General features: G+C 40.5%; 4 protein-coding genes and 1 long non-coding RNA gene across 8 annotated transcripts in view; 3 read left to right on the top strand and 2 right to left on the bottom strand.

Moving 5' to 3' along the window:
• The window catches only part of gpr157 (G protein-coupled receptor 157), a 5,420-nt gene extending 4,026 nt beyond the window's left edge, over positions 1 to 1,394 (top strand). Inside the window, exons 3-4 of the mRNA XM_008318825.3 lie at positions 500 to 694; positions 810 to 1,394. Of these exons, the coding sequence (XP_008317047.1) occupies positions 500 to 694; positions 810 to 1,040 (426 nt within the window). The 3' untranslated portion in view covers positions 1,041 to 1,394. The remainder of the gene's footprint in view (positions 1 to 499; positions 695 to 809) is intronic.
• On the bottom strand, positions 1,310 to 2,724 carry LOC112487567 (uncharacterized). Its single transcript, XR_003050769.1, has 2 exons — positions 1,461 to 2,724; positions 1,310 to 1,413 (listed from the first exon to the last, which is right to left on the bottom strand). It is a non-coding gene; the product is annotated as an uncharacterized LOC112487567 (long non-coding RNA).
• A 1,623-nt stretch (positions 2,725 to 4,347) lies between these two features.
• Positions 4,348 to 9,838, top strand: slc2a5 (solute carrier family 2 member 5). Of its 3 annotated transcripts, none has more exons than XM_008318824.3 (12): positions 4,348 to 4,478; positions 4,577 to 4,675; positions 4,753 to 4,913; positions 5,229 to 5,353; positions 5,439 to 5,591; positions 5,970 to 6,095; positions 6,413 to 6,600; positions 6,718 to 6,828; positions 6,928 to 7,029; positions 8,000 to 8,075; positions 8,445 to 8,572; positions 9,204 to 9,838. In XM_008318824.3, the coding sequence occupies exons 1-12, from the start codon at positions 4,434 to 4,436 to the stop codon at positions 9,426 to 9,428; spliced, it is 1,539 nt and encodes a 512-aa protein (XP_008317046.1). In that variant the 5' UTR covers positions 4,348 to 4,433; the 3' UTR covers positions 9,429 to 9,838. The 3 variants fall into 3 exon arrangements, with proteins under 3 accessions (XP_008317046.1, XP_024914817.1, XP_024914818.1); XM_025059049.1 differs by having other exon boundaries at positions 9,133 to 9,401; XM_025059050.1 differs by lacking the exons at positions 4,348 to 4,478; positions 4,577 to 4,675 and having other exon boundaries at positions 4,771 to 4,944.
• A 327-nt stretch (positions 9,839 to 10,165) lies between these two features.
• Positions 10,166 to 15,681, bottom strand: ca6 (carbonic anhydrase VI). The gene is made up of 10 exons (XM_008318823.3): positions 15,443 to 15,681; positions 14,728 to 14,907; positions 13,882 to 14,030; positions 13,300 to 13,395; positions 12,591 to 12,657; positions 12,341 to 12,498; positions 12,104 to 12,230; positions 11,917 to 12,000; positions 11,388 to 11,420; positions 10,166 to 11,306 (listed from the first exon to the last, which is right to left on the bottom strand). Exons 1-10 carry the CDS (start codon positions 15,531 to 15,533, stop codon positions 10,672 to 10,674), a joined length of 1,620 nt encoding a protein of 539 aa, XP_008317045.1. The 5' UTR covers positions 15,534 to 15,681; the 3' UTR covers positions 10,166 to 10,671.
• A 4,709-nt stretch (positions 15,682 to 20,390) lies between these two features.
• The window catches only part of eno1a (enolase 1a, (alpha)), a 9,155-nt gene continuing 5,782 nt past the window's right edge, over positions 20,391 to 23,763 (top strand). Inside the window, exons 1-2 of one of the 2 annotated variants that reach the window (XM_008318822.3) lie at positions 20,391 to 20,522; positions 22,600 to 22,694. In XM_008318822.3, the coding sequence (XP_008317044.1) occupies positions 22,610 to 22,694 (85 nt within the window). In that variant the 5' untranslated portion in view covers positions 20,391 to 20,522; positions 22,600 to 22,609. The remainder of the gene's footprint in view (positions 20,523 to 22,599; positions 22,695 to 23,763) is intronic. The other variant, XM_008318821.3, reaches the window with a different exon arrangement.

Genomic DNA, 23,763 nt, shown 5'->3' with positions numbered 1-23,763 from the left:
CACTTAATTATCACAACTCCACAGGAACTACTTAATATAGTTTTAAATGTCAAATTTCTTTTCTACCATATACAAAAGAAATCCAAAGAGTATTCCTAAACTACAATTGTGAAAAACCACACTTACAGCTTTTTTTAATGTTTTTATTTAATTAAATATGTATATTTTTACAAACTATGATGGCTAAAATGAATTTAATTTCATATATTAACATTTGTATACTATTAGTATAATTATTATTATTTACTAATTTATTTTACATAATTATTTAATTTTTGAATTTAATTCACTTTCAACTAAAATGTGCCAGAATTGCCCAAAAAACAGAATTATATATATATTAAAAATAAAGTCAATTTTTTTCCTAGGGTTATTCTAACGTGTTTTTTTTTCTACAAGATAAAAGGTTTCAGTCAGTTATTTGGTCACAGATGAGGAAACAGATTCTTGGACTGATTGTTGATGTCCTGGTGTCTCATTAAATCTCTGTCCGCCGCAGCACTCTGCTCTGTCTGAGTACCGACCCATTCTGGCCACCAGGCCTACATCCAACTCCTTCTACTCCGTGGCTGACATCAAGCTAACACTCATTCCCATCATCTTCATTGTCCTGCGTATCTGGAGCACCGTGCGCTTCATCCTGCTGCTGGTGGACTCTGCAGCACGACAGAACTCGATCCTGGTCACTCTACACGTGAGTCCACATCAGTGACGTTCCTCTTCCATCTCAGTGCTCACTTGTCGTTTTTTCCTCTTTCCTTCTCCTCGTTCCTCCAGTGCCTTCCTGACAGTGTCGTTTCCGCCCACAGGGAATCGGGAACACCTTGCAGGGAGCAGCCAACTGCATCATGTTTGTCTTGTTTACTCAGCCCATCCGCTCGCGCCTGTGCTCTGCACTCTGCTCCTGCTGCTCCTCCAGGTGTGGAGCAGAGGCGCAGCAGTCACACGGTGCCTCTCACAGCCTGCTGCCTGGACAGGACACGTCCACACAGAGGGACGGAGACAGCGTCGGCAGCAGCAGGGCTAAGACACAAAGATGATGTGAAATCCTGAGGAGGAGGAGGAGGAGGAGGAGACTGATGGATGGAACTCATTGTGAAGAAAATAAAGTCTTGGGGCTGGATGACCTCCACCCGACCCCCAGCCTCACTTCAGTCAGTGGCGACAGAACAGGATGAAGTTTCTACAGGTCTGTGGAAACACAGGCTCTGAAGAAACAGGCGTCACACCTGATCTTTGGTGACGATGGTCAAACTGACTTGATGATGTCACGTCAGTGTTTGGTTGAAGGTTCTGGAAAGTTAAAGTATTTTTTTTTATTATTATTATTTCAAATTTTCTTTACATTTTAGGAATTGTTTAAATTGTTGCACTGAGTTTTTAGGTGTTTGATTAACAATGATTATTAATTACCTAAAGAGACAGGATGAAAAATTTGATTAACAATGATTATTAATTACCTAGGTTACTGCTAAAGAGACAGGATGAAAAAAACAATGATGTTTTGACTTTGTTTAGTAAATGTACTGGTAAAACTGGTAGACGAAAAGTTACTGTCACATTGATTTCAATTTGAATCCATTTTACCTTGAGCTCTGCTACTGCCTTATCTGTAGGTCGAGCTTCATGCAGCGCCAGAGATGTTATACTTGGCATACTTGAACACCTTGATAGTTTTGACGTAACTGTGATAGGTCTTTATACATATATGTATTTATTTCTTATAACAAATGAAAAGTGTGTTATTTCTTATAATACATTTTGTTCCTAAGTGCCTCTCACTCACCCTTGTCCTCACATTCCGGTCTAAATTAAGTTTCATTATTTTGCAAATGGTCACCAGTGTTGGATTGATGACTGCATCGTTCTGTCACTGTGGTCAAACGTGTCAACTGTCATCACATGTCAACCTTCCCCCCCGGAAACATGAGCCTTTTCTCATGAGCTTTACTTCCCCTTTGACCCCCTGATGTTGTCAGCTCCACTTTGACCGATTCAGCTGCTGACTCCTCTCTTTTTCTCTCTCTCTCTCTCTCGGTGATCAGTCCGATCAGAGACTCTTTCTTCTTAAAAATATATGATTAAATGAGAGTAAGGTTTTGCAAACGTGTTAAGTTTGTCCTCTGGTCATCAGAGTTTGTTTAACTTGGAGGAGGTTGTGTGTGAGGCGTTGTAATCCTGTCTGTGATAAATTAGCTAAGGAAGTAAAAATGGATGATTGTACTCACTAACAGGTCATTATGTAGCTGCTCTGCGCAGGGATTACTGGGGGATTAGGAGGCCCCGAGCTTCTGTGAGGAGGACTGTACACATTCCTATAGAAAAGTTCCACAGTTACAAAGACACCTCCAATGACTGAAAGTAGGTCACAGTGTCCGCAAGGAGAAGCTGAGCAACTAAAGACTGTGGAGTTTGAAGTCTCCAGAGGACTGAGCTGTGTGATCAGACCACCCAAAAAAAATAACCCCATCTTATTCCACAATTTATTGGTTTATTCTGTTTCCTTTCTCGTACACTGTATCGTGTGTGGCCTCAGAGCTACAGTAAAATAAGTTTGGCTGATTTAATGTTACAAATCCAAGCAACTTGTTCTCAGACTTGCTGTATTTTCCAGACTATAAGTCGCTCAGGATTATAGGCCGCACCAGTGCCCTCTAGAGGCTGTCAATGTGAAAATAACAAACGTTTTCAGTGGTACAGGAGTAGCAGAGACTGGTACACACAAGCCTAGAGTGCCCTCTAGAGGCTGTCAGTGTGAAAATAACTAACGTGAAATTATATACAGTATTTTAATGTATAAGTCGCACCTGAGTATAGGTCACAAACCCAGTCAAAGGATTAAAAAAAAAGTGCGACTTATAGTCCGGAAAATACGGTACTCCAAGTTTCTTGTTTTTCTCTGATTTTCATGGAACTGAACTTAGACTTCAGTTAATGTTTGTTTTCATATTGCCTTTATTTCCAAGCTCAAATATATTATTAAATATATTTCTAAAACATTGAATTTTGAAATAAAAATACCTTCCTCCCATTTAATCTCCTCCTTGGACTAAAGGTCAGTCAGGTCAGACCTCCGTCCCTCAGGTCCCACAGTAACAGTTACAGTCCACCGAACACGATATGTGTCAAACAGAGGAAGTGAAAGGTGCTGATGATGACAAAATGGCCAGTGGGCAGGTTTTTTTTCCCACTCTGTCCTTGAGGATGCTGGAGGTCTCCCTCTGTGCTCACACTCTTGATATTTCCTGCAGGAATTCATCTGTTGTGTGGCTGTTCAGTCTTGACTGACGTTGAAGTCACAGGAGCTGAGCTCTGGCTCTCTGCCCGTTTAATTCATTAGGTTAAAGAATAGCTGTATCACAGTGATCAGTCACCGGTGGAGAATATTGACTTCCCTTTGTTCAACACAGTCTGTTCATTTGGCTGCATCTGTTAGGCAGCCACTTCTCAAATATTTAAGCCGGTGAACGTCATGGGCAGTAGATCAGAGCTGGACGTTTGAATAAAGAGAACAAACTGTAGAAATCGAAGTTCACGCTTGGTTTGCAGAAGTCTTCAGCTGGTGAATTGGATGCGTCGTTTTTCAGTTGCACTTTACTTTTTATTCATCTTCCTTTTTTTCATTGCGGTTAATTGTGAGGCGTTGGCAGCCACAACAGCTCCACCAGCTGTTCATCTGAAATATTTCTACTTCCACAAACAAGTTATTGAAAAATGGAAAAAAAGATTTCCCACATCTCCTTTGGTCATTTACTTTCATTTATCAAAATCATACGACCTTGTAAAAACAGCTACGACTGAGCAGACATGAACTAGTTTAACTAGTTAAATGTTAACTTGATACCTTACCAAGTTATTGGTGGTACGCTTACCACAGTTTGAGAACCACTGTTCTAAAGAATCAAAGTAAAAGACAGGGGGTGGGGTGGTCTGTAGCTGTACCGTTTTGGTTTTTTTTTTTCTGTTCGTTCACCTTAAGCGAAACTTCCTTTAATGAAATGAGACATTAATAATTAACAAGAATGAATAAAGACGAGCATCAAAGGCTTTACCAGCTGCTAGTTTTACACCATGTTAGTGTTTTGTGTCATAAAACGTCTTCTGTAGTCCGGCCTGCCTGTGGCTGAGCTGTAAAGACACTCATTTTATGTTAATTTCACTCTTCACTTTTCTGATAACACCAGCCTTAATGCCAGCTGTAAAGTAAGTGAGTGGACGTTATGGTCCAATAAAAGCTCCATTTATTGACGTTCATGTCAGCGTATTTAATATCAGGAGTGTATAGCATTGAAAATAATAACCTGAAGTAGAGTCAGCAACATTGCAGTGATAAACCACTGATCCTGAGTCCAAAGGCCGGACAGACTGTGGTGGAGCTGTGACAACACAGTGTGTAGGTGTCACTGCTGTTTGTGACAAGTCCACACACAGCTATGGACATGTATGAGGAATGGGGGAAGCCAGACGAGAGGAAGGGGGTGAGTTAGAGTCCACCTGTGATCGTATTTGCTCTTCTTCTTGGTCTGTTCTGTTCTGTGTACAACCTGAGCTTCACCACGCGTCTCTTTAACAACAGAGACTAACTGCAGTCCTGGCTCTGGCCACACTCATATCCACCTTTGGTTCATCTTTCCAGTATGGCTATAATGTCGCTGTGGTCAACTCTCCATCACTGGTAAACCACACACACACACACACACATGTCCTGTTGAGGCTGTTGTCAGTGCAGTGACCGTGTCCTGGTGTCTGTAGATCATGCAGCAGTTCTATAACAGCACCTACCTGGAGCGGTACGGTCAGCCAATGGAGGAGAACTTCCTGACTCTGCTGTGGTCACTGACCGTCTCCATGTACCCGTTTGGGGGATTCTTTGGTTCTTTGATGGTGGCTCCTCTGGTCAACAAGTTAGGAAGGTAACACAACATGTGACATTCCTCCGCCCAGGTGAGACTTCTCTGGTGATGAGATCTTTAACAAATGTTATTTTCAGGGATGTCCAAAACAACAACATTTTTAGTAATTTTAGACCCACAGACAGTCTTTAAACATATATCTGTAGTTAGGCCTGTGGTCAATATGAGACAAAGGCAGCTGTGAATTAGGAAGTCATCGTCCTCGTCTATCATCACAGCATCATTTACCAAAGAGTATAAATGTGCATGTGAAGGTTGTCTCTTTTTTTTGAGAATCACAATATGAATAACGATGTTTTTGGTTTCCTGGATCAGGAAAGGTACCCTCCTCTTCAACAACATCTTCTCCATCGTTCCTGCTGTGATGATGGGAGTCAGTGAGACCATCAAGTCCTATGAGATCATCATTGTGGCTCGGTTCATAGTGGGCATTTGTGCCGGTCAGACCCTTCACCGTCAGGTTTTTGACATGGTTCAGTTTAAGGCTGAGGTTCCTCAACATTCATCGTTGGCTTCTGTCTGAAGGTCTGTCGTCAAATGTGGTTCCCATGTATCTGGGTGAACTCTCGCCTAAAAACCTGAGGGGGGCCATTGGCATCGTGCCGCAGCTCTTCATCACTATTGGAATCCTCTGTGCACAAGTTCTTGGCATTAGACACATACTGGGCAACAGCACAGGTACAGACTGTCATGTTGGATTCACAATTCACAAACCAGCGTGCACTGAATCAAGCAGTGATGCAGCAGTACGTTTTTGCTCATCATGGAAATTTAATTTGTTTTTGTTCATCTTTCGAACGGTGGCAGAAAGAACAATTAAACACTCTTCCACTGGGTGGCAGCAGATGTCAATTGAAAACTAAAAAAAAAAAAAAAAAAACACCCCCAAAAAAGAAAACCTGTTGTAAAAGATTCTTGTGTCTTTCTTCAATTTCTGCCACTTACATATATTTGCAATTTAAAATATATGCCATGATTGAAAATGGGTTAAATGATTCTGCTATACATCACTGCTCAGTGGAGTTGGTTAGTTCTGTCTGGTCTGTGTCCGTCCAGGTTGGACCCTCATGCTGGGGTTGACTGCTATTCCTGCCGCCATTGAGCTGATTCTGCTGCCCTTCTGCCCTGAGAGCCCCAGGTACATGCTCATCCAGAGGAAAGACGAGAAGACAGCAAGGAAAGGTGGGAACATGTCAGAACCAACCGTTATATATAAGAAGTGGACTGGAGCTCATTTCACACTGACGTCACCTTCAAACAGACACAGTGTCATTTCAAGTCTGATATAAATCTCCACATTATTTTCAGGACAATGTTTACTAGTACTCAATCAATTGAACCGATGTCGTTCCCTCCACTCCCTGGGCTTCACTTTAAGAATCACATGCTGACATCCATTTTCTCTATGAACTTAATGACCAAAACCAAAAGTGCTGTGTTAAAGAGTGGTCCAGTTTTTTGTTTTTTTTAATTGCTGTCTGTATTGTTCATCTTCTCAGCGCTGCAACGTCTTCGTGGCTGGGACGATGTGGATGCAGAGCTGTCAGAGATGCATCTGGAGGACCAGTCCGAACGAGCTGAAGGTCACCTGTCCGTGCTCTCCCTGCTGTCCCAACGCTCTCTGCGCTGGCAGCTGGTCTCCATCATCATTATGAACATGGGCCAGCAGCTGTCTGGGGTCAATGCGGTGAGTACTGCAGGACCTGCTCGTCCAGGTGTCTTGCTGTCCTTGTGCAAGTGTCCTCAAAACACCGACTTGTCCATTTGAAATAATCGTTCAGCTGCGGTTGTCTCCCTTCCCCAGATCTACTATTACGCAGACAGCATTTACAGCACTGCAGGAGTCAAGCAGAATGACATCCAGTACGTCACAGTGGGGACCGGAGCAGTGAACGTCTTCATGACCATAGCTGCTGTAGGTGTTCTGCACATCATGGTTGGATATAAGAGGTCCACATCAACGTGGACTCCTGCTGTGGGAAATTAAAGTTTCACAGTTCATTTGTTAAACCAGGTCTTCATCGTGGAGGCCTCGGGCAGACGGCTGCTCCTCCTCTCCGGTTTTGGGATCTGCTGTGGAGCCTGTGTGCTGCTCACTGTCGCTCTCAAGCTGCAGGTACTACAAGCTGAGACTGAGACTTTGCTACCCTCTAGTGGATCAGAAAATTTAAAAAAAATAGACTTCTAGCTTTTTTAAGACAGAAATGTGGTGTGATCACACTTTCATATCTCTGTCCACTGATCAGGCAGCAGTGTGGGGAAGAGCTGCCTCAATCAAAATGAAATGTGAAACAGTGTGTGTGTGTCATCCACCACCTTCAGTAGTGACTGATGAGACACTGAGGCCGCGGAAGTGACTGTGACAGTCCAGGCCCCTCCTCCACTGTTACTACTGTTACACATCTGAACTATTGAGTTTTGTAACAGACAGGGTGACTGAGCAATGGAAATACCCTCAGTTCAAGTGAAATCAACATCAGCATCAGGTGCTGTGTCTTAAAAGCAGAAGCAGAGTTATCAACAAGGAGTGAAAACAGGTGACACAAGAGGAAGCAGCCGTTAAGGCTGATATCATGATACTAATCGTTGGTGTGACAAAAGGTGACGAAACATTATGCGATGTAACACAAGCATAAACTTGAATTTTTCTGTCCCTAAAGTTTTTCCAAGGAATTTGGAGGCGTCACTGGGTTTCATTTTGATTCATCTAATTTACCAGAGCTGGAGAGAGAACTGACTAACAGGATTTGTCATGCACGCTGATGTTGATGATTGCTAACTTTGCTTTGCTCTATACAGTCACAGTTACAGTAGCAGGTATACAGTTGTGTATGGATTCTACAGTCATTAAATACAGAGAATATAGAGAAAATGAACTTATTAATTACATTTGATCCTGACAAAGAAATATTTATTTTCCTATAAAATAAAAAGAAAACACGAAGGCAAAACAAGTGTTACTGTAGCGCAGTACTACAAACCACCTGTCTCCAGACTCAGAGCTGGTACCAGACCCAGGTCTGGGTTTGGAGTCCAGACTATGATTGGTAAATATTAACTGCAGCTGCTGGTTTGTGTTTTTGCAGGAGACTGTGACGTGGATGCCGTACATCAGCATCACCTGCGTCGTTATCTACGTCATTGGCCACGCCATAGGACCCAGTAAGTCTGAGCCGTCTCTCTTTAAACCCAACATTCCCACTCCCTCTGATTGGTCACACACACAGTGTAAGGTGTCATTTCTTGAAATATCCTCTGTCACCGTGGGAACTTTCAAGATGTCCTCACAGTAAAAGCACTTCCACAAAAATATCCCAACGAATATTGCAATACTACGAACACAAATACACTCCCCTACACACACACACACACTGATGACCTCCATCAGCTGAAGTCTCGTCTGGATGGGACCAGACGTGTAATAAGACGTGACGTCAACGTGTGCAGCGTTGGTTCAGACGAGAGGCTTCACTCAGTGATGATTGGTTGTCAGTGTTTCGGTGGAACTCAACCACAGGTGTTGCTCTGCAGGTCCCATCCCTTACGTGGTGACCACTGAGATGTTCAGGCAGTCGGCCCGACCTGCTGCCTTCATGGTTGCTGGGTCTGTGCACTGGCTCTCTAACTTCACCGTCGGTCTGGTCTTTCCCTTCATGGAGGTCAGTTACACAACATCCCAGAGATCTTATTTACTTTATCTGCTTTTGCAAGACTCCGTTGTTTCAACATGAAATTGAGTTCAGTAAATTCCTGCTCTGTCACGCTTTGATGAAATCTGACCTTACTAACTTTTAAACCTGTTTATCTCCCTCGTCCAGGCACACAATAGCATGTAGATCACCAGTGGTTTGGTGGTGATGCTCTAAAATGCTACATAGTCTACATAAACATGCTACATAAAATGCTACTTGTCTTAGTTCAACATTAGTTTACACAAAATGAACCAAACAAAATCCCTAAAGGTTCAGGAGTAAACTACTTTAAAGTAGTGACAAAAAAGTAACAAAATGATGTTATTTTTCATTGGACCTATATTGATAAAACAAATCCATGCATAGTATCTTAATCATTAAATTATTATCAGAAATATTGTATATCTTGATCCCATTTAGAGGAAAATAGCAATAAAGCATGATTCTTATGGCTGTCCTAGTTTGTTACAAAAGCCAGAAACAATGTGCGTCTGTTTGCTGGACACGTCTGGATTTATCGGTTTCAGAATGCCTTAAACCAGAACTCTCCTAATAAACAACCAGCCATCGGTGACTTCATTTCTCCTCCTCCTTCCAGAGAGGCCTGGGTCCGTTCAGCTTTATCATATTTTCCGTCATCTGCCTGGTCACTCTGATCTACATCTGGGTGGTGGTTCCCGAGACCAAGAACAAGACCTTCTTGGAGATATGCCAGATGTTTTCCAGGAGGAACAAAGTAGAGATTAAAGTAGGTGATGGAGATCTGCCTCTGACAGAGAGTAAAGAAAGCCTGGAGCAGAGAGTGAAGGTCACTCCTTTCTGAAGAAATATTAGAGCATTCAAAAGAAAAGGAAGTCCTGGCTCCAGGGTGGCTTTAATGGACTGGATTTATTTTTTTAATGTAAATGAAGGCCAAAGTGGACAGATCCTGGTACTGTGTTCCTGCTTTGATGGGAAAACAGAAGTCTTTGTGTGTTTGACTGCAGGATGTGAGGTAACGCTGGCACCACCTCCAGATTTATGGAGAAGTTATTGAGCCATTAAACAAACAAGGAGTTTTGCTTTCCACTCTTTATTGGTGATGTAAAGATTTTATACAAGGCTGAATTCATGGAAAACCTATGAGCAGTTATTACATTCATATTTTTGCAGTTGCAAAACTACTACATACAATATCTTTGCATGAAGTACACAAAACTCAGTAAACAGAATAAAGAAATCTAACTGTTGTGATTTTGGGTTATTGATCGATTATTAACTTGAAAAACCAAAGAAATATTTGGTAGTTGATGAATGACTGGATGAGGTTTGTTGTAAAAAAATATATAAATCCTCTAATGTTAATATTTGAAATACAAATAATCTGGTACATTTAATCAAAGCATATTCAAACTTCATATATGACACAGTATATGGTTACGATTGGGTTTTTTATCTTTACCTTGTAATTTACGTACATTATATTTAATAATAGGTAGTTGTTTTTTTTTTAAAGAATGTTTGAAGGTACTTTTTTTAATTAAACTATAGAAACATGCTAAAAGGATTGGTTACGATTGGGTTTTTTATCTTTACCTTGTAATTTACGTACATTATATTTAATAATAGGTAGTTGTTTTTTTTTTAAAGAATGTTTGAAGGTACTTTTTTTAATTAAACTATAGAAACATGCTAAAAGGAATCCTCAATTTTAATAAGTGACTGGAGGTGTATGGTAATGTTGTCATCTGCAGGGATGCTGCCGTTTGTTTGGCTTTTCTAATAATTATTTGCTTAAATATTAAATAACATAAAAAGAAGCTAGCAGTAGAACGTGTGTCAGAGGGAGAGGTGGGATCAGCTCATCAATCCTAAATCTCCCTGTATATCCAACCTAACAGTGTTAGGACAGTTTGTGTATGACGCCCATAAGCAGACCCTGCAATGCACTCACACAGTAACAGGAAATTTCTGCATACTTGAACCTTGACTTTAAGGTGCCTAACGTACCCAAATGTATATGTTAAGAAAAGCCTCTCCAGTAACTGTTAATGATAAGCTCAAACAAACAGAAGCAGCAGCTGCGTTCAGTTACATCTGTACTGACTGTCCAGCTGCACTCCATCAAACAGACTCAGTTCAGTGGATCCCCAGCTGAACACGTTCCCCACCACAGTGCTGTTCTTCTCACACGACATCTGGTCTCGGATGTCTGCCGTGGTCAGGACGTAGTCCCACACGTTGACGTCGGTCATCTTACCCACAAAGGCGTCGGTGTTGGAGATGCCCAGTAATCCGTCCTGGTCTTTGCCTAAGATGAACACACCGCCCGGGTTGATGGTGTAACCACTTTGCAGGTACCGCTGCTCCCCCACCATGCCGTTGATCCACAACTCTGCACCGCCAGTGTGTGATGACCACGTGACGCAGTAGTTGGCCCAGTCGCGTGACTTGAAGTTGTGAGGCAGGTTGACGAACTCGTTGCCAATCCAGAGCCCCACCTCTTTTCCATCTCTGTCCTCGCCGATGGAGATCATCAGCTCGTTCTCGTTGCTGTTACTGGCGTAAGAGATGACGGTGTGGATGCCCTCGATTTGAGGGAGAACGTGCATACAGACGGTGAAAGAGTCCAAGTCCATAGAATGACTAAGGCGGGCCAAAGCATAGCTGCCGGAATTTTTCTCCGGGAAGTTGAAAACGAGGGGGAACAGAGCGCGAGGTTCTGACAGAGAGAGATTAAAATGTGTCGTTCACCACAGAGTTGTAGCTCAGAATCAGATCAAAATAACAACAACAAACTCACCATTTCTAGAAGCCTTTGTATTGCGTTGACCTCCTGGAGGACATAAATTCAAATATTTAACTGTTAGTTGAACAGTTACACATTTATCATATATCAGTATCGGTTGATACTTATTTTCGAAAATATTGTGTTTTGACAATATTGGCGTATCGGATATTGGCAAAAACGTAATATCGGATATCCTTAGAATTATACTCGTACACAGAACTGGCTGGTAGTATAGGTTGCCTAAGGTGCCATCTGCTGGAGGTGGCGATGTTGTAAACCCCCACCACCACCACCACCAGAAAAAGAGAAAAATCTGAGCAATGAGGAGTGCCAAACTCTGGTATTGTCTTAGGCACCAAAGGGTCTGGAACTATTGACATTTCCAAGTAACAAACAGGCAGAAGGAACAAACTCCACAGGGAAGGACCATCAGTTACTGTTAAAGAATCAAACAGGTGAAACACAAAAAAAAAATACTACAGTAACACAACAGTTCCTATGTCGTCTCAGTTAGTCATTATAACCAGTGTTCAGCACTCACCTGAATGTACGATCCTTCCAAGGGAAGTTATCAGACCCTCAATCTTTAACAGTTTGGATTCAATTTCATCTTGGCGGCAGAATGCTAAAAGGAAAATGACCATAATTACACTGATTACAATTAGCCATTCTAATCAGTTAACAGTTTCCGCTGGTGTTTAAGCAGCCTCCTGCCACGCGCCACATACTTCCTTTCCCAAGGCGAGGAAGGAAAGAGGACTCGACCACACGGTCGTTGAGAGGCTGAGCCATGCGGTAATCATTCCACAGAGTCTTGTTGTCCATGTCCATCAGACTGCTCTCCAGTTTCCTGATCTGTTCATGGACAGAAGGTACAAAACTTACTGTATGTCACTTGGAGTTCATTGCAAGCATCGCCACTTCTGTACCGTCTGTGTTTCCTAAATGTTCCTTGACAGCAGTACCTGGTTGTGTGACAGAGTGATGGGTGTGTCAAACACGGTCCAGAGGATGCTCTCGTAGCAGGGTGGAGTAGTCAGAGAACCCTGGTACCTGAAGAAGTGGTTCATGTTCTCCGGCAGCATTGAGCGCACGTTGATACTGGATATGTTCATGGACTGACCTGTCGGAGACAATTCAGCTCAAAATGTAATTTCTGACCTTAGTAGTCACATACGCAATGTGATATTATTTAAGTCTTTAATGTACACTTACCAACGTACTTAATCTTATCCAGGTTGGAGATAAAATCACTGTAGTAAGTGTTCTCAAAATGTCCATCCTGGAAATAAAACATGAATAAATAAAGTATGGACAAGTCAGCTTTAAACGTGATCTAAATCACTGATCTACAGCACTTTGACAGAGACTATTTCAAGGTTGGATTTTTAAGGATTTCAATTTTATGTCACAATTTTCATTACAAAATTTAATTTGTGCTTGCTTTACAACCTAAAAACTGCAAAATAATAACTTCATTCTATCTGGACGTTTGAATCCATGTGTTTGTATGTGGGGACTGAACTAATTCTATTTCCCATCCAATTATACATATATTATAGTCCAAAGGTCTTGTTACTGAACTACCAGCTAACATCTGGGTATTTAAACCCAGTTCATGCACTAACATGAACAAATGTACAAGTTGCTGCTACAGTCACGCAGGATGTGAGGAGCGACGCTGCTGCACTGATGACATATCACAGCTGGAACACCCCTGACCGCCTCAGATCTGGGGCATTCCTCTGGAAGCAAACACTCAGGTTCTCAACTGAGCTTTAAACCCAGCAGGATGAGTGGAACAAAGTACCACGCACTTCAAAGAACTTTGGTATGTTTGACAAATGATCATTTTTCATTACAGACACATTTTATTATTCTTAGGCTCGCAGAAAAGGGTCAAAGGGAGGAGGGGCCTACGTACATCATAGAAGAAGGCCAGCACTGCCAGTCCGTCGGGCTTATCTTTGGCTTCACTGAAGCTCTTATACTTGTCAGAATTGTAATGGACCACATGGAGCTGGAAGAAAGTGTGGAACAGGTTAGGTCAGAGGTCAAAGGAACAAGAACATTCAACATAGAACATGAACAACTTTGAGAAACTTTTAGGTGAATTCTAAGATGGAGCGAAATGCTAATATGTCCAAATGTTATTTCCAAAGTAAAATGGGCATCATTGATATATTTGTTTAATCTTTTATAGCATTATCAACGGGCTATAAACATTTCCACTTTCACCAGGATTCATTGTGCTGCCATGTGGGAGTTTACTGAGGCGGTTTAATTATTTAAAATCCATTTTACGCCCATAGTTTTGATACCTGGTTACACAAGGATTAAAGAGCCTCTCAGGTCTGTGTATACAAGTGTCATGGACTTGACTGAGAGCAGCCTACACTGTAAACAGACAGTTGAACTGTTATCAGGCGATTAGGTGCAGCTACAGCCTATTTTGTAGATGGTTCCTGTTCTTCAACTTTATTTATTTAATCTCATCTAAATCAACCTCTGCCATGTAACGAATGCCGTCTATGGTGTGTTCTGCTCCGCTGGCCTCCAGGTCCCAGCCGCCCCAGTGCAGGTGCATCTGAACAGCAGTGTATTTTCCAGGGAGACCTTTGGTGATCATCATGGTTGGAGGCAGGTCGATTTGAACTAGTGAAAATATTAAGAAATGAATGCAGGAAAAAAAAGACATTAATTTGGGTTTTTGCCAGGTGTTTTATTTGGTCTATAAAATATTGAAGGGCATCAAAAAACACCAACTGCTCTTCCTCCTATACCTAAAACCTTACTTAAATGCATATCAATGTTTTGGTTTTTTGTTGCAAGGTATTTTAGTTTTTAAGACAACAATAATACTTTTTGATATCTGTCATTCCTAAATTTCTCAGAGCCATAAAGGCTAATTAAATGCAATAGTTTGATAAAAAAAAACTAAAAACTAGTTTGATTAAAAAAACAGACATTTAGAGAAACAAAAAAGGGGAAAAGCTTCAGCGTAAAAAAAAACAAGATAATAATAATAATATAGTTTTATTATTTTTGGTATTTTTATGAAACGAACGAACAAAATATAGCTATATATGGATACATACTAATAATAATAATAATAATAATCATAACAATCATCATTATCTGTCAATTATAAATGAAGTTATTTTTAAATCTATATAAATACAATAGCTGTGGTCTGTGCTATATTTAAAGTCACATTAAGTCAACACTGGCTACAATGTTTTCACATTAAGTCAACACTGGCTACAATGCTACAACCGACGCAACAAGTGCTTGCGTTCTTTGCATCATTACGCTGATTTATTACAATTACAACATATTTATTTCCTCTTACCGGTGTGTCCGTTGTTGGACATGCGAAAAGTCCCTCTCTGAGTGTCATATCCAGCCAGCTCCAGCTGCAGTATGTCTGGGTTGTGTCTGACTTTGCGTCTCTGGATGTCAATCGGAGACTGTTTCTTTCCGCCGCAAGCAGGATACTTGGTCGGCCAGTGCATCTGGTCCAGAGCTCCCTCTGTACCGTGATTATTAGTTCAAAAATTTAAAAAAATTACACTCTAAAAATTAATAAACCACTTAAATATGTAATAAACCACTTGGTCACCAGATCATGGCGCACCGGTACGTTTCATGACCTGCGTCAGACTTTTACGCACAGTTCATACGTACAGTATATATAGATTTAATGTTTAAAGCAGTCATTTTCTGCGCTTCTTTGACTTTATCTTTGGCAAAGATGTAGAGGTACAGGTCGTTAAACATTACATTGTGACGTTTACTGACATCACAGTCACATACTGTAAACAGACTCTGACAGGTTATCACAAGTACTTGGCAAAAGCGTTGCGCGTCGCTCACAAGACCTAAAGGTCAAATGGCTGAATTATAAATAGTCACAAAAGGTTCCTAATACATTAGCATTGACAGCCTGAAGAGAAAGTGCTAAAAAATGAATTATTTATCTTGGATGAAATTTGACAAAATAAACAGGAATTCTGAAGAAAAACGCGGATCGTCCCGAGGTTAAATGCAGTACAACTACTTGATACCTGTGTATGTCCAGTGTATATCATCATGACGGATCCCAGCAGTGGCCACGCAGATCCAAACAGCAGTGGTAAACAGAGAGAGGAGCTTCATGGCTGTGTCTGTGCTCCTTCACTGCCGGGACACTGACTCCTCTCTCAGCCTCCCTCTGCTGCTCTTTAACTGGAGTGAAGGGAGAGGTGTTGCAACCTGAAAACGCCCAGAGCTTCTTACAGCAGCAGCCTCGCAGTCAGCGACTGCTGTGAATGACTGTCTGGCACAACTTTTGAAGTGCGTTGTCAAAGGAGTCTCATCAGGAATGTCATTCGGGAACATAACAAATCCCTCGCTTCAGGTAATGGAAGGCTAACTCCGAAATGTGTCCTACGTAATCGACAACATGGAGGAACCACGGGAGCAGTTCAGATAATTAAAAGAGGAATTTTTCAAAAATTGTACTTTTTTTTGTCTCAAAAAAGTTTTTGATAACTTTTAGCACAAACAATGGTCAAATTACGCCACTTACGGTTGGGCTAATCATACTCTAAGCTGCCGAGCAGATACTCACATAGTTAAGCTACACTAGATAAGATCCGCTAGAGTTACATCTTTTCAAGGTCTTTGACTGGTCACATCGAAATCAAACAGAACAAGGTAATTAATAATTAATTTTAGCTGCTTTTACATTTTATTTGCTTTGTTTATCCCTTGTCCTTACTGTTGGCCGTTACACGTTGTCATGTTTGCAATTAGCATTTAGCAAGCATCGGGCGGTAAATCAAGTGTTACTTCTGTGTATATTTTATACATAAAATTATGATATTTATTCTTTAAAAATTATTAGCAACACTAAAATTCTTATTCTAAAAAAAGTTACAGGTTTATTTTGTTTTACAAGTTGACCTGTCTGACCATTACATTTGGTGTTACTGCTGTGTATGTTTTTTAAATATATCTAAATGAGCTAGCTGCGTGCTGCCTAACAACTTTTAAGATTTTTATTGTTCTACCACACAGATTAATATTTGTACCACGTTGCAGTGGCAGAAGATTACGGTGTTTAACCTAGGTCCATTTTGCTTCCACTTCTTTTAGATTGTATCAAGAGCCACCTCTTGACATAGGCCAAATAGGCAGTTGCGCCATCTGGTGGAGGGGCTGAAGGAAACAGAACCAAATTACAATGGAGCGACAGGAGGCACCAAATATTTTGTGAGTAGCTACCATGCAAACATGTATTCTTATAAAGAGCTTATATGCCAGGGTTATACAATAAAACACTTTCCCTCACAGGCAGTCAGTCAGCCCTTGGGTATTTTTGCATTATTTGTTTACTACCTATATCTCCTAAACACATGTAGGCGTTTTGTCAGCACTTTCTCACACTAATAATTTGGTCTTAAACCAGGTCGGGACAGAAACCAGTCTTAGTCTGTCTTAGTAAAGCAGTGAGTCATTCAGAAGAATTCTGAACTTGGATAACATCGAATATAAACCCTTCCCTGCAATAACAACACAGCATATAATACAATATAACCAACATGTATCACAAGTTGCGACTTGTTTTGAACGTCAGTGAAAAATACCAGAGAGATATCAAAATAAGGGTTGTGTAAACACCCCTGTACCAGTGTCGGATATTACTCCTCCGACTAGAGTTTGTCCCAGTTAAATACTGTATGTTTGTAAGACATTCCCGTCTCACAAACTTTGTTTGGGTCTTCAAATAGGTGGAAGGCATTGAAGAGTAAAACCAAAAACCTTTGTGTGTGTACCAAACTTGATTTAATTATACCACAATCAAAGGACCCACCTTCATCTAAGGCCCCCATTGTTCCTTCCGCTCCAGCCGGGAGGTGCGACCTCCGTATGACTGATAATGATTGATATCGGTTGTTTTTGTGTTTGGCCAATGAGGTCTGCAAGCAAATAAACATTGCAGAAAGCACACACACACACACTTCTTTTCTGTGTTTTTCGGTCCTTAGTTCTTCAGCCCCACTTTAAATATTACAAATATACGATCAATTTTATTCTTTACCTCCAACGTAAATCTGACATCAATTCTAATCCCAACTCCAAACTAAATCTCGAACCTCATAAAGCCTTCTCACTAAGGAGACCAGGAAAAGTGTCCCCACAATAATATTATTTAGAAGACATGTCTAGACCAGGTACACAAACAGGCGCACACTTTATGAGATCAAGAGACGTAACCAGCCAACATCTGCACTTAGATGTGATCCCTAGCTGCTGCTTCTTCTTAAGTAAATTATAGGGTTTATCTTTACCTTAAGGACAATCACAGTATTTAAGTTCTTTAATCATGTGAGCTTTAATGATGTAAGCATACAAGCTATGACCATACTTAAACAATTAAAAGACTACATATGTTGACAGTGAGATTCTGACTCTGGTTCAGCTGCAGAATACAGTACAGCAATTCACAGTAGTCTAGATCAAAGGTCTAAATATTTTTTTAAAAAATACATAAATCTCTGCTTTCCTTCCCTCAGGGGAACGTTATTTAACTGTGGTTGAAGTGTTAACATTTATGATGACAGAACTTTGTTGTGAGAGCGATCCTTCACAACACTATTGTAAGAGACTTGTCCTGTTTTCACAAGTTGGAATTTATTACTTAGCATTAGCAAAAAGGTCTCAAACATGTTGTTAACCAAATTTTAAAAGAAGGCTCACCCAGCATTTTGACATTTAGTGGAATGTTGCTTAAGCATTGCAATTAAAACATACTCTAGGTTATAATGAAAATAACTTACCAAATTGGTTTTCTAAATTAAAGATTAAATTAGAAGATGGAGCTTCTAAATCTTTAAATAATACCTGTTACTAGTAAGCAAGATTTGAAAAATACTGATTTCTCTCTCTCTGGTTTCAGTTGACACTTAAAACAATTGTTTGTTTAGCTGCAAATTCATCAGGAAAATCAAGAATGTTTACATTTACCTGGGCATTAAAGATCAGTCTAGGAATACCATGTTCACACATTCACACTTGAAGTTTGCCCAGGCCACAGTCTGAGCCACTGACTAGCTCCTAAAGAAAACTGGTCTGCTATTTATTGGAGCACAGCCCTGACAGAGAAGCAGGGACACCGCATATAAAGAGCGTTTGTACAGGTTAAAATGTTTACCTCTTCAAAACTGCTCATTCCTAGGTTTGCCTGTGGATGTGGGTATTTATCATTTTGTATCAGGTGGAGACATCTAGAAAAATCTAGAGATTAGCAAACCAACTTTGTCCAGACATCGGACACTCCACCACGACTGAAGCTTTTGGACAAACATTTTTGGTTTGGTTAACACAGAGATGTAAAATCACCAGTTCATTATTGTGTTCCTATTAAACTGCTTGAACCTTTCTTGTCAAATGATAGCAGGGTGCCATGCACCAGCCTCCAACCATTTCGCAGGTGAATGTCAGCAGCAGAGGGCGCCACACAGGTGGCAGTTTTCCTGTAGGATTTCTGGAAAGCACATATTCTGGAAGGTACAAAATTAGGCCTTTAAAAAAATAGATATTTTTTTAAAAATTCTCGTCGTTAATTAGGCCTTTAAAAAAATAGATATTTAAAAAAAAATTCTCGTCGTGGCTACCTTGGTTTAGTTGAAACCCTTATCTTTAGCTTGCTTTTTTGTGTGTTTTTCTTTTTCTGGGATTTGTGGCTGGCTTTTAGTCATCGTTAAACAACACGTTTGTATGACAACAATACTGAAAGTAGCCATTTATATATAATGTTGTACAGTTTTATTAGAATTGTTAAATTCTAAAGGATATTACAGAAATAATAGTATAGAGTTCATATAATACGTGTACTAAACTTGCGTAAATATATACTCTTATTAGATCACTTATTAGTGATCCTATTACTTTTTGAAATCTTAAATATTTCAGCCTGGGAGAATTCTGTGTTCAGAATGTGTGCAGCTCTTGATATAATCACAGGAGACAGCGGTTGTCGATTTGCTTTTTACTTCTCTGAACTCCCTATCTGTGACATGCTTACCGAGAACAGTAGGTGGCGTAGAAGGACTTAACCGTGACAGTGTGTCAAGGTCACTGCAGCAGGCTTTCATTTCACTGTGGCTTCAGGATGCTGCACTGTGCAGCTGCATTACAGTTTGTTCAAATATGACACACGGGATTTCCCTTCCACTCTCTCATGATGAGGTTCATTAAAAATGCAACAACGGAAGAAACGTTTGATTTTTGAAGTACACTATGTAAGACACTATGTATGTAGATTTGTATGTCTTGTGAGACACCGCTAAGCTAATATTGCTAAAAACAGCGCAAAATAAGGAAAGTGATACATTATATTTAATCCTATTGTATCATTTAGGGTGTCGAGCCTGAATTATATAGTGTGTAGTTAAATACTTTGTCATGTCTACTAAATTTGCTAAAGTGCCTGAGTATATTTTTGCTGAAAGACTGTAGCAGGCAATGTGGCATTCGTGTCTCCCATGAACAAACATGGATATCCAAATAAGGTGACAATGACTTCCCTGTTCTCCATCATACAGTTTTTATAAAACCTAAGAGCTGACGGGAAAACCTTAAACTTTTCCATTTGCTGGACGTCTGGGAGGCTTCTCTCGGAAAAAGACGAGTGCAGAAAATCGTGAGCGGCCAAATGACGTGTAACCAATCACAAATCACCGCAATGGAGGTTTCTCTCCCTGCTTTTCTGCACGTACACATCTCTGCGTCACATCTCCCCACGCGGCTTGTACTAGGTCCTTACGTGAGCCAGACAAACTACAAATGCTTCCATCATTTTAACACAACAATAAAACGCTGTGGGCTTGAGAACGTTGCTGCAAAGTATGTCATTGTAACAAGTGATACTCCTGCCGACATATCAAACTCGCATCCTGAGCGGGCTTCTTCCTCTTCTCGCCGCAGTGAACGTGCCTGGCTCGGCATCCAACCCACGTGATACGGACTGAGCCAATGGGCTCTCCCCAATGGTCGCTACTTCCTGGATACGTCCACTTATCAATGACTCTGCGACGTCACGAGCGCCTTCTCTGCCTCACCGCACCACAGAGACACAGCGCCGTCCTTTAGGCCGGAAAGGTAATTCAAAATACTTCCATTTCTGATTTATTTCTAATCGTTTTGGGCAAATACGTGTTTTGTTGACATTTAAAAGTTAATTTATTTCAGTTGATAGTTATTTTTCGTTCAATAATAGTGACGCTACCGCCTTATTGCTTCGACGATAAACTTGAAGTCTTGTCCTTGAGTTAGCCGATGACACGCGTGTGCGTTCTTTTTTGGATTTTCATATTCCTTCATTGATTTCTCGAGTTAGTTTTGAGTCGTGTGGTTGTGTAGCGGTGTGGAGGATAGACTAGTCTCTACCCGCACCGTTTATTTTTAAACCAGGCCGTCAGCTGGCGAGATGTCAGTCCATTTAGAGCTGCAGTGAGTGTGTGTATGGGTAGGGAAGTGGGCATCAGGTTGCAGCCCTAACTTCCAGCACAGGATAGAGAACAGCCATTGCCATCTGCTGTAGCAGAAGAACAGTTGGACTGAAGAGTGCGATGGGTTGATGGTCTGAAGCGCAGCCTCTTCACTCAGTGCTGGACTGTTAGACGACTACCAGTTGCTTGCAGCAGACGTGGGGGTGTGTCCGAACGGAGGAAGGAAAAGTACTGCACGTACAGAGATCACACCACCACCAGGGAGAGTCAGAGGCAGACAGGAGGCGGTTTTCTCTAACCTATGTAGTGTTAATTATGCTACCAGACCTGTTGACTATCGGCATCTCGAATTAACTCTCACCAGAGAAATCGATTCATATTATCTATGCATTCTACTCAGACATATCAAATATCAAGTCTGAATTATTTATTTGTCCGTTGATGCCATTTTGTGCTGTCATCCCAGCCAGGTTACCTTGTCTTCCAGCAGTAATGCTGTCTCTGTACGTGTTTGACTTTGAGCAATTTGACATTTAGTGGAAGTGATGTGTGGGCAAGGTTTATTTTGTAAAAGTCTTAAAATAATCAGATTATCAATCTGTCTTTATACATGGTTATATCTTTTCAGTAAAATGACTGTAACATGTTATTTACTGTGCACATATTCTAGTGTTCATAGATTTGGAATACCACCAAAGTTTTACCTGAATTTACAATTAATATATTGATTATATATGGTAATAGAATAAACTAGCTTGAGTTAGTATTTCCTTCTTGTTTTTTGGGGGGGGTCCCATTTTGTCAATGGTGATTTTCATATTTTAGCCCCTTACCTCCATTGGACTGTGAAATGTTTCCATTTAGACCACAGTGCACTTGAGCTGATTGATCCAGCAGCGTGTATTCACGACAGTGAATTTTTCCATTGGGATTTCTGTAGTTGTTGTGGAGCATTGCACCAGAGATTGCTTTTAGTTCAATCGTGCGTGCCATCAGTCAGAGTGGGTTGATGGGAAAAGTTGCTCCGGGGTTTCTGGGTAGGTTGGTACAACCAATAGAATTCAGCAGCTCTGCAGACATTATAGTCACACTGTCTGGTTTAAAACATCCTCTGACCTCCACTGTTTGCGTTCTGTCCAGGTTTTATTAGATAAGGAGCTGACTGATATCTTAAACTAATAACACACACAATGATCTGCAGACAAAAAATGACAAACGTTTACTGAATTGAGTCAGTCTTGTGTTGACATTCCTCTATTGGTATCAATTCTTTCTCAACTCTTTCACAGTGGTTCTCCTAAATGTTTCACAGGCATTTTGCAAAACAGTTTTGTAATCTGATATGTAAAGTTGGTAACCTGAAGGGGCGTTCATTCTTCTGCTGCATAGGCCACACCTTCCTGTGACTTATATCCCTGCAACCCACGCCATACCACATCATTTCATTCCTGTGCCATGAACATCCCTATATACTTTATTATACCTAATAATAAAGTATATTATAGTTACTCTTCTTTATTACTGTAAATTTAATTACCTAACACTTTAAATGAACCTTTGTCTATTGATTTTTTTTTTATTATTATTAAACCTTTTCTTATTCTGCCTACATTTTACTTAAACCAAAAGCTTTGAGCAGTAAGTACCAAAACCAAGAAGCCAGCGACGGCGTCTGCTCGGTGAGTCTGCACTTTTCTGATTGCTGCTTTCTGTCATTTCTTCTGCAGAACCAGAACCATGTCCATCCTGAAGATTCACGCTCGTGAGATTTTTGACTCCCGTGGTAACCCCACCGTGGAGGTTGATCTCTACACCAAGAAAGGTAACATATGGCTTTTGTATGTTTTTAAGCATTGTCATAAAAATTATAATGTAGGGTTTGGACAGAAAAAAACAAGTTTGATCAAATTTGCAATGTCATGCCTTGGAAATTATTTCGAGTCTGTAACCTTACCAGTCTTCTTAGTTATTTTGTAATTAAGAAGATTTAGTGACAAAATACACCTTTCTCTGCATAAAACATTTAAACCATTTATCTTATTAAATATAAAAGTTGAAGTTTTGAGAACAATATATTTGTATGAACCTTTTTTATTATTTTAAAAGAACAAACCATAATGTAACAATTAACAACAATTGTGCAGAAATGTTTTTCTGCCTAAACTGAATATGGTCCCATCACTATTTTTCAATTGCGTATTATGTACTTTATGACCAGTAATAATAATAATAATAATAAAATAATATCCCTGGTAGCACTACCTATGTATATGCAGATTTTTTTCAGATGACATAGTTTGTAGTGCTTCAGAATGGTAGCTCCTCAGTTGGCATCTCCGTGTCCTCCTCAGTGGATGAGATCAAATGGCGAATGCATGAAAATAGCCTCAGTAATATCACACTGCCTCTGCAGCACTTAGTTGCTGTGATGTTCCTGTCATGTGTGCATATATACAGTAGAAAACCAATGAGTTGTGGATTATCTGGTGATGTTTCATTTTATGTCAGCTCAATGACTTTGGTTAAAGAAACCATGGATTGTAATCGTCCACCTCAGATGAGCTGTTTCAGTAAATACTGTTTGGTCAGTGATTGATTATTTTGCTGAGCTTTTTGCCTCTGGGAGCCAAAACAAAGGGTTAGTGAAATGTTCCCAGAATGTTAATGAGGGACCAGAGAGACTACTGACATGGAAGTAAGTGGAACAGACCACCTCGACATGCTGACCAGAAAATAAGGGCTCTGCTGTGCAGCTCTGCTTTCAGATGGTCCTGGAGTTTACTGTAAATAAAACCTTTATTCTCTGTACTGGGACAGAGTTCCGTGTTTTCACATCAACGGCAACACAGATCAGGTGAACCTGCTGCTCCCAGAGCACGTTTGTCGCTCTA

Source organism: Cynoglossus semilaevis, chromosome 10 (genome assembly GCF_000523025.1).
Source record: "Cynoglossus semilaevis isolate Cse_v1.0 chromosome 10, Cse_v1.0, whole genome shotgun sequence".
Lineage (NCBI taxonomy): Eukaryota > Metazoa > Chordata > Actinopteri > Pleuronectiformes > Cynoglossidae > Cynoglossus > Cynoglossus semilaevis.
This window is presented reverse-complemented; position numbering and strand designations above follow the sequence as displayed.

Coding starts and splice junctions, on each gene's coding strand:
- slc2a5 (XM_008318824.3), top strand. CDS start 4,434: ATGGACATGTATGAGGAATGGGGGAAGCCAGACGAGAGGAAGGGG. Junction 4,479..4,576: donor AGCCAGACGAGAGGAAGGGG/GTGAGTTAGAGT, acceptor CTTTAACAACAG/AGACTAACTGCAGTCCTGGC. Junction 7,030..7,999: donor CTGTCGCTCTCAAGCTGCAG/GTACTACAAGCT, acceptor GTGTTTTTGCAG/GAGACTGTGACGTGGATGCC.
- ca6 (XM_008318823.3), bottom strand. CDS start 15,533: ATGAAGCTCCTCTCTCTGTTTACCACTGCTGTTTGGATCTGCGTGGCC. Junction 12,231..12,340: donor TCACTCTGTCACACAACCAG/GTACTGCTGTCA, acceptor GTCCATGAACAG/ATCAGGAAACTGGAGAGCAG. Junction 11,307..11,387: donor TACAAAGGCTTCTAGAAATG/GTGAGTTTGTTG, acceptor TCTCTCTGTCAG/AACCTCGCGCTCTGTTCCCC.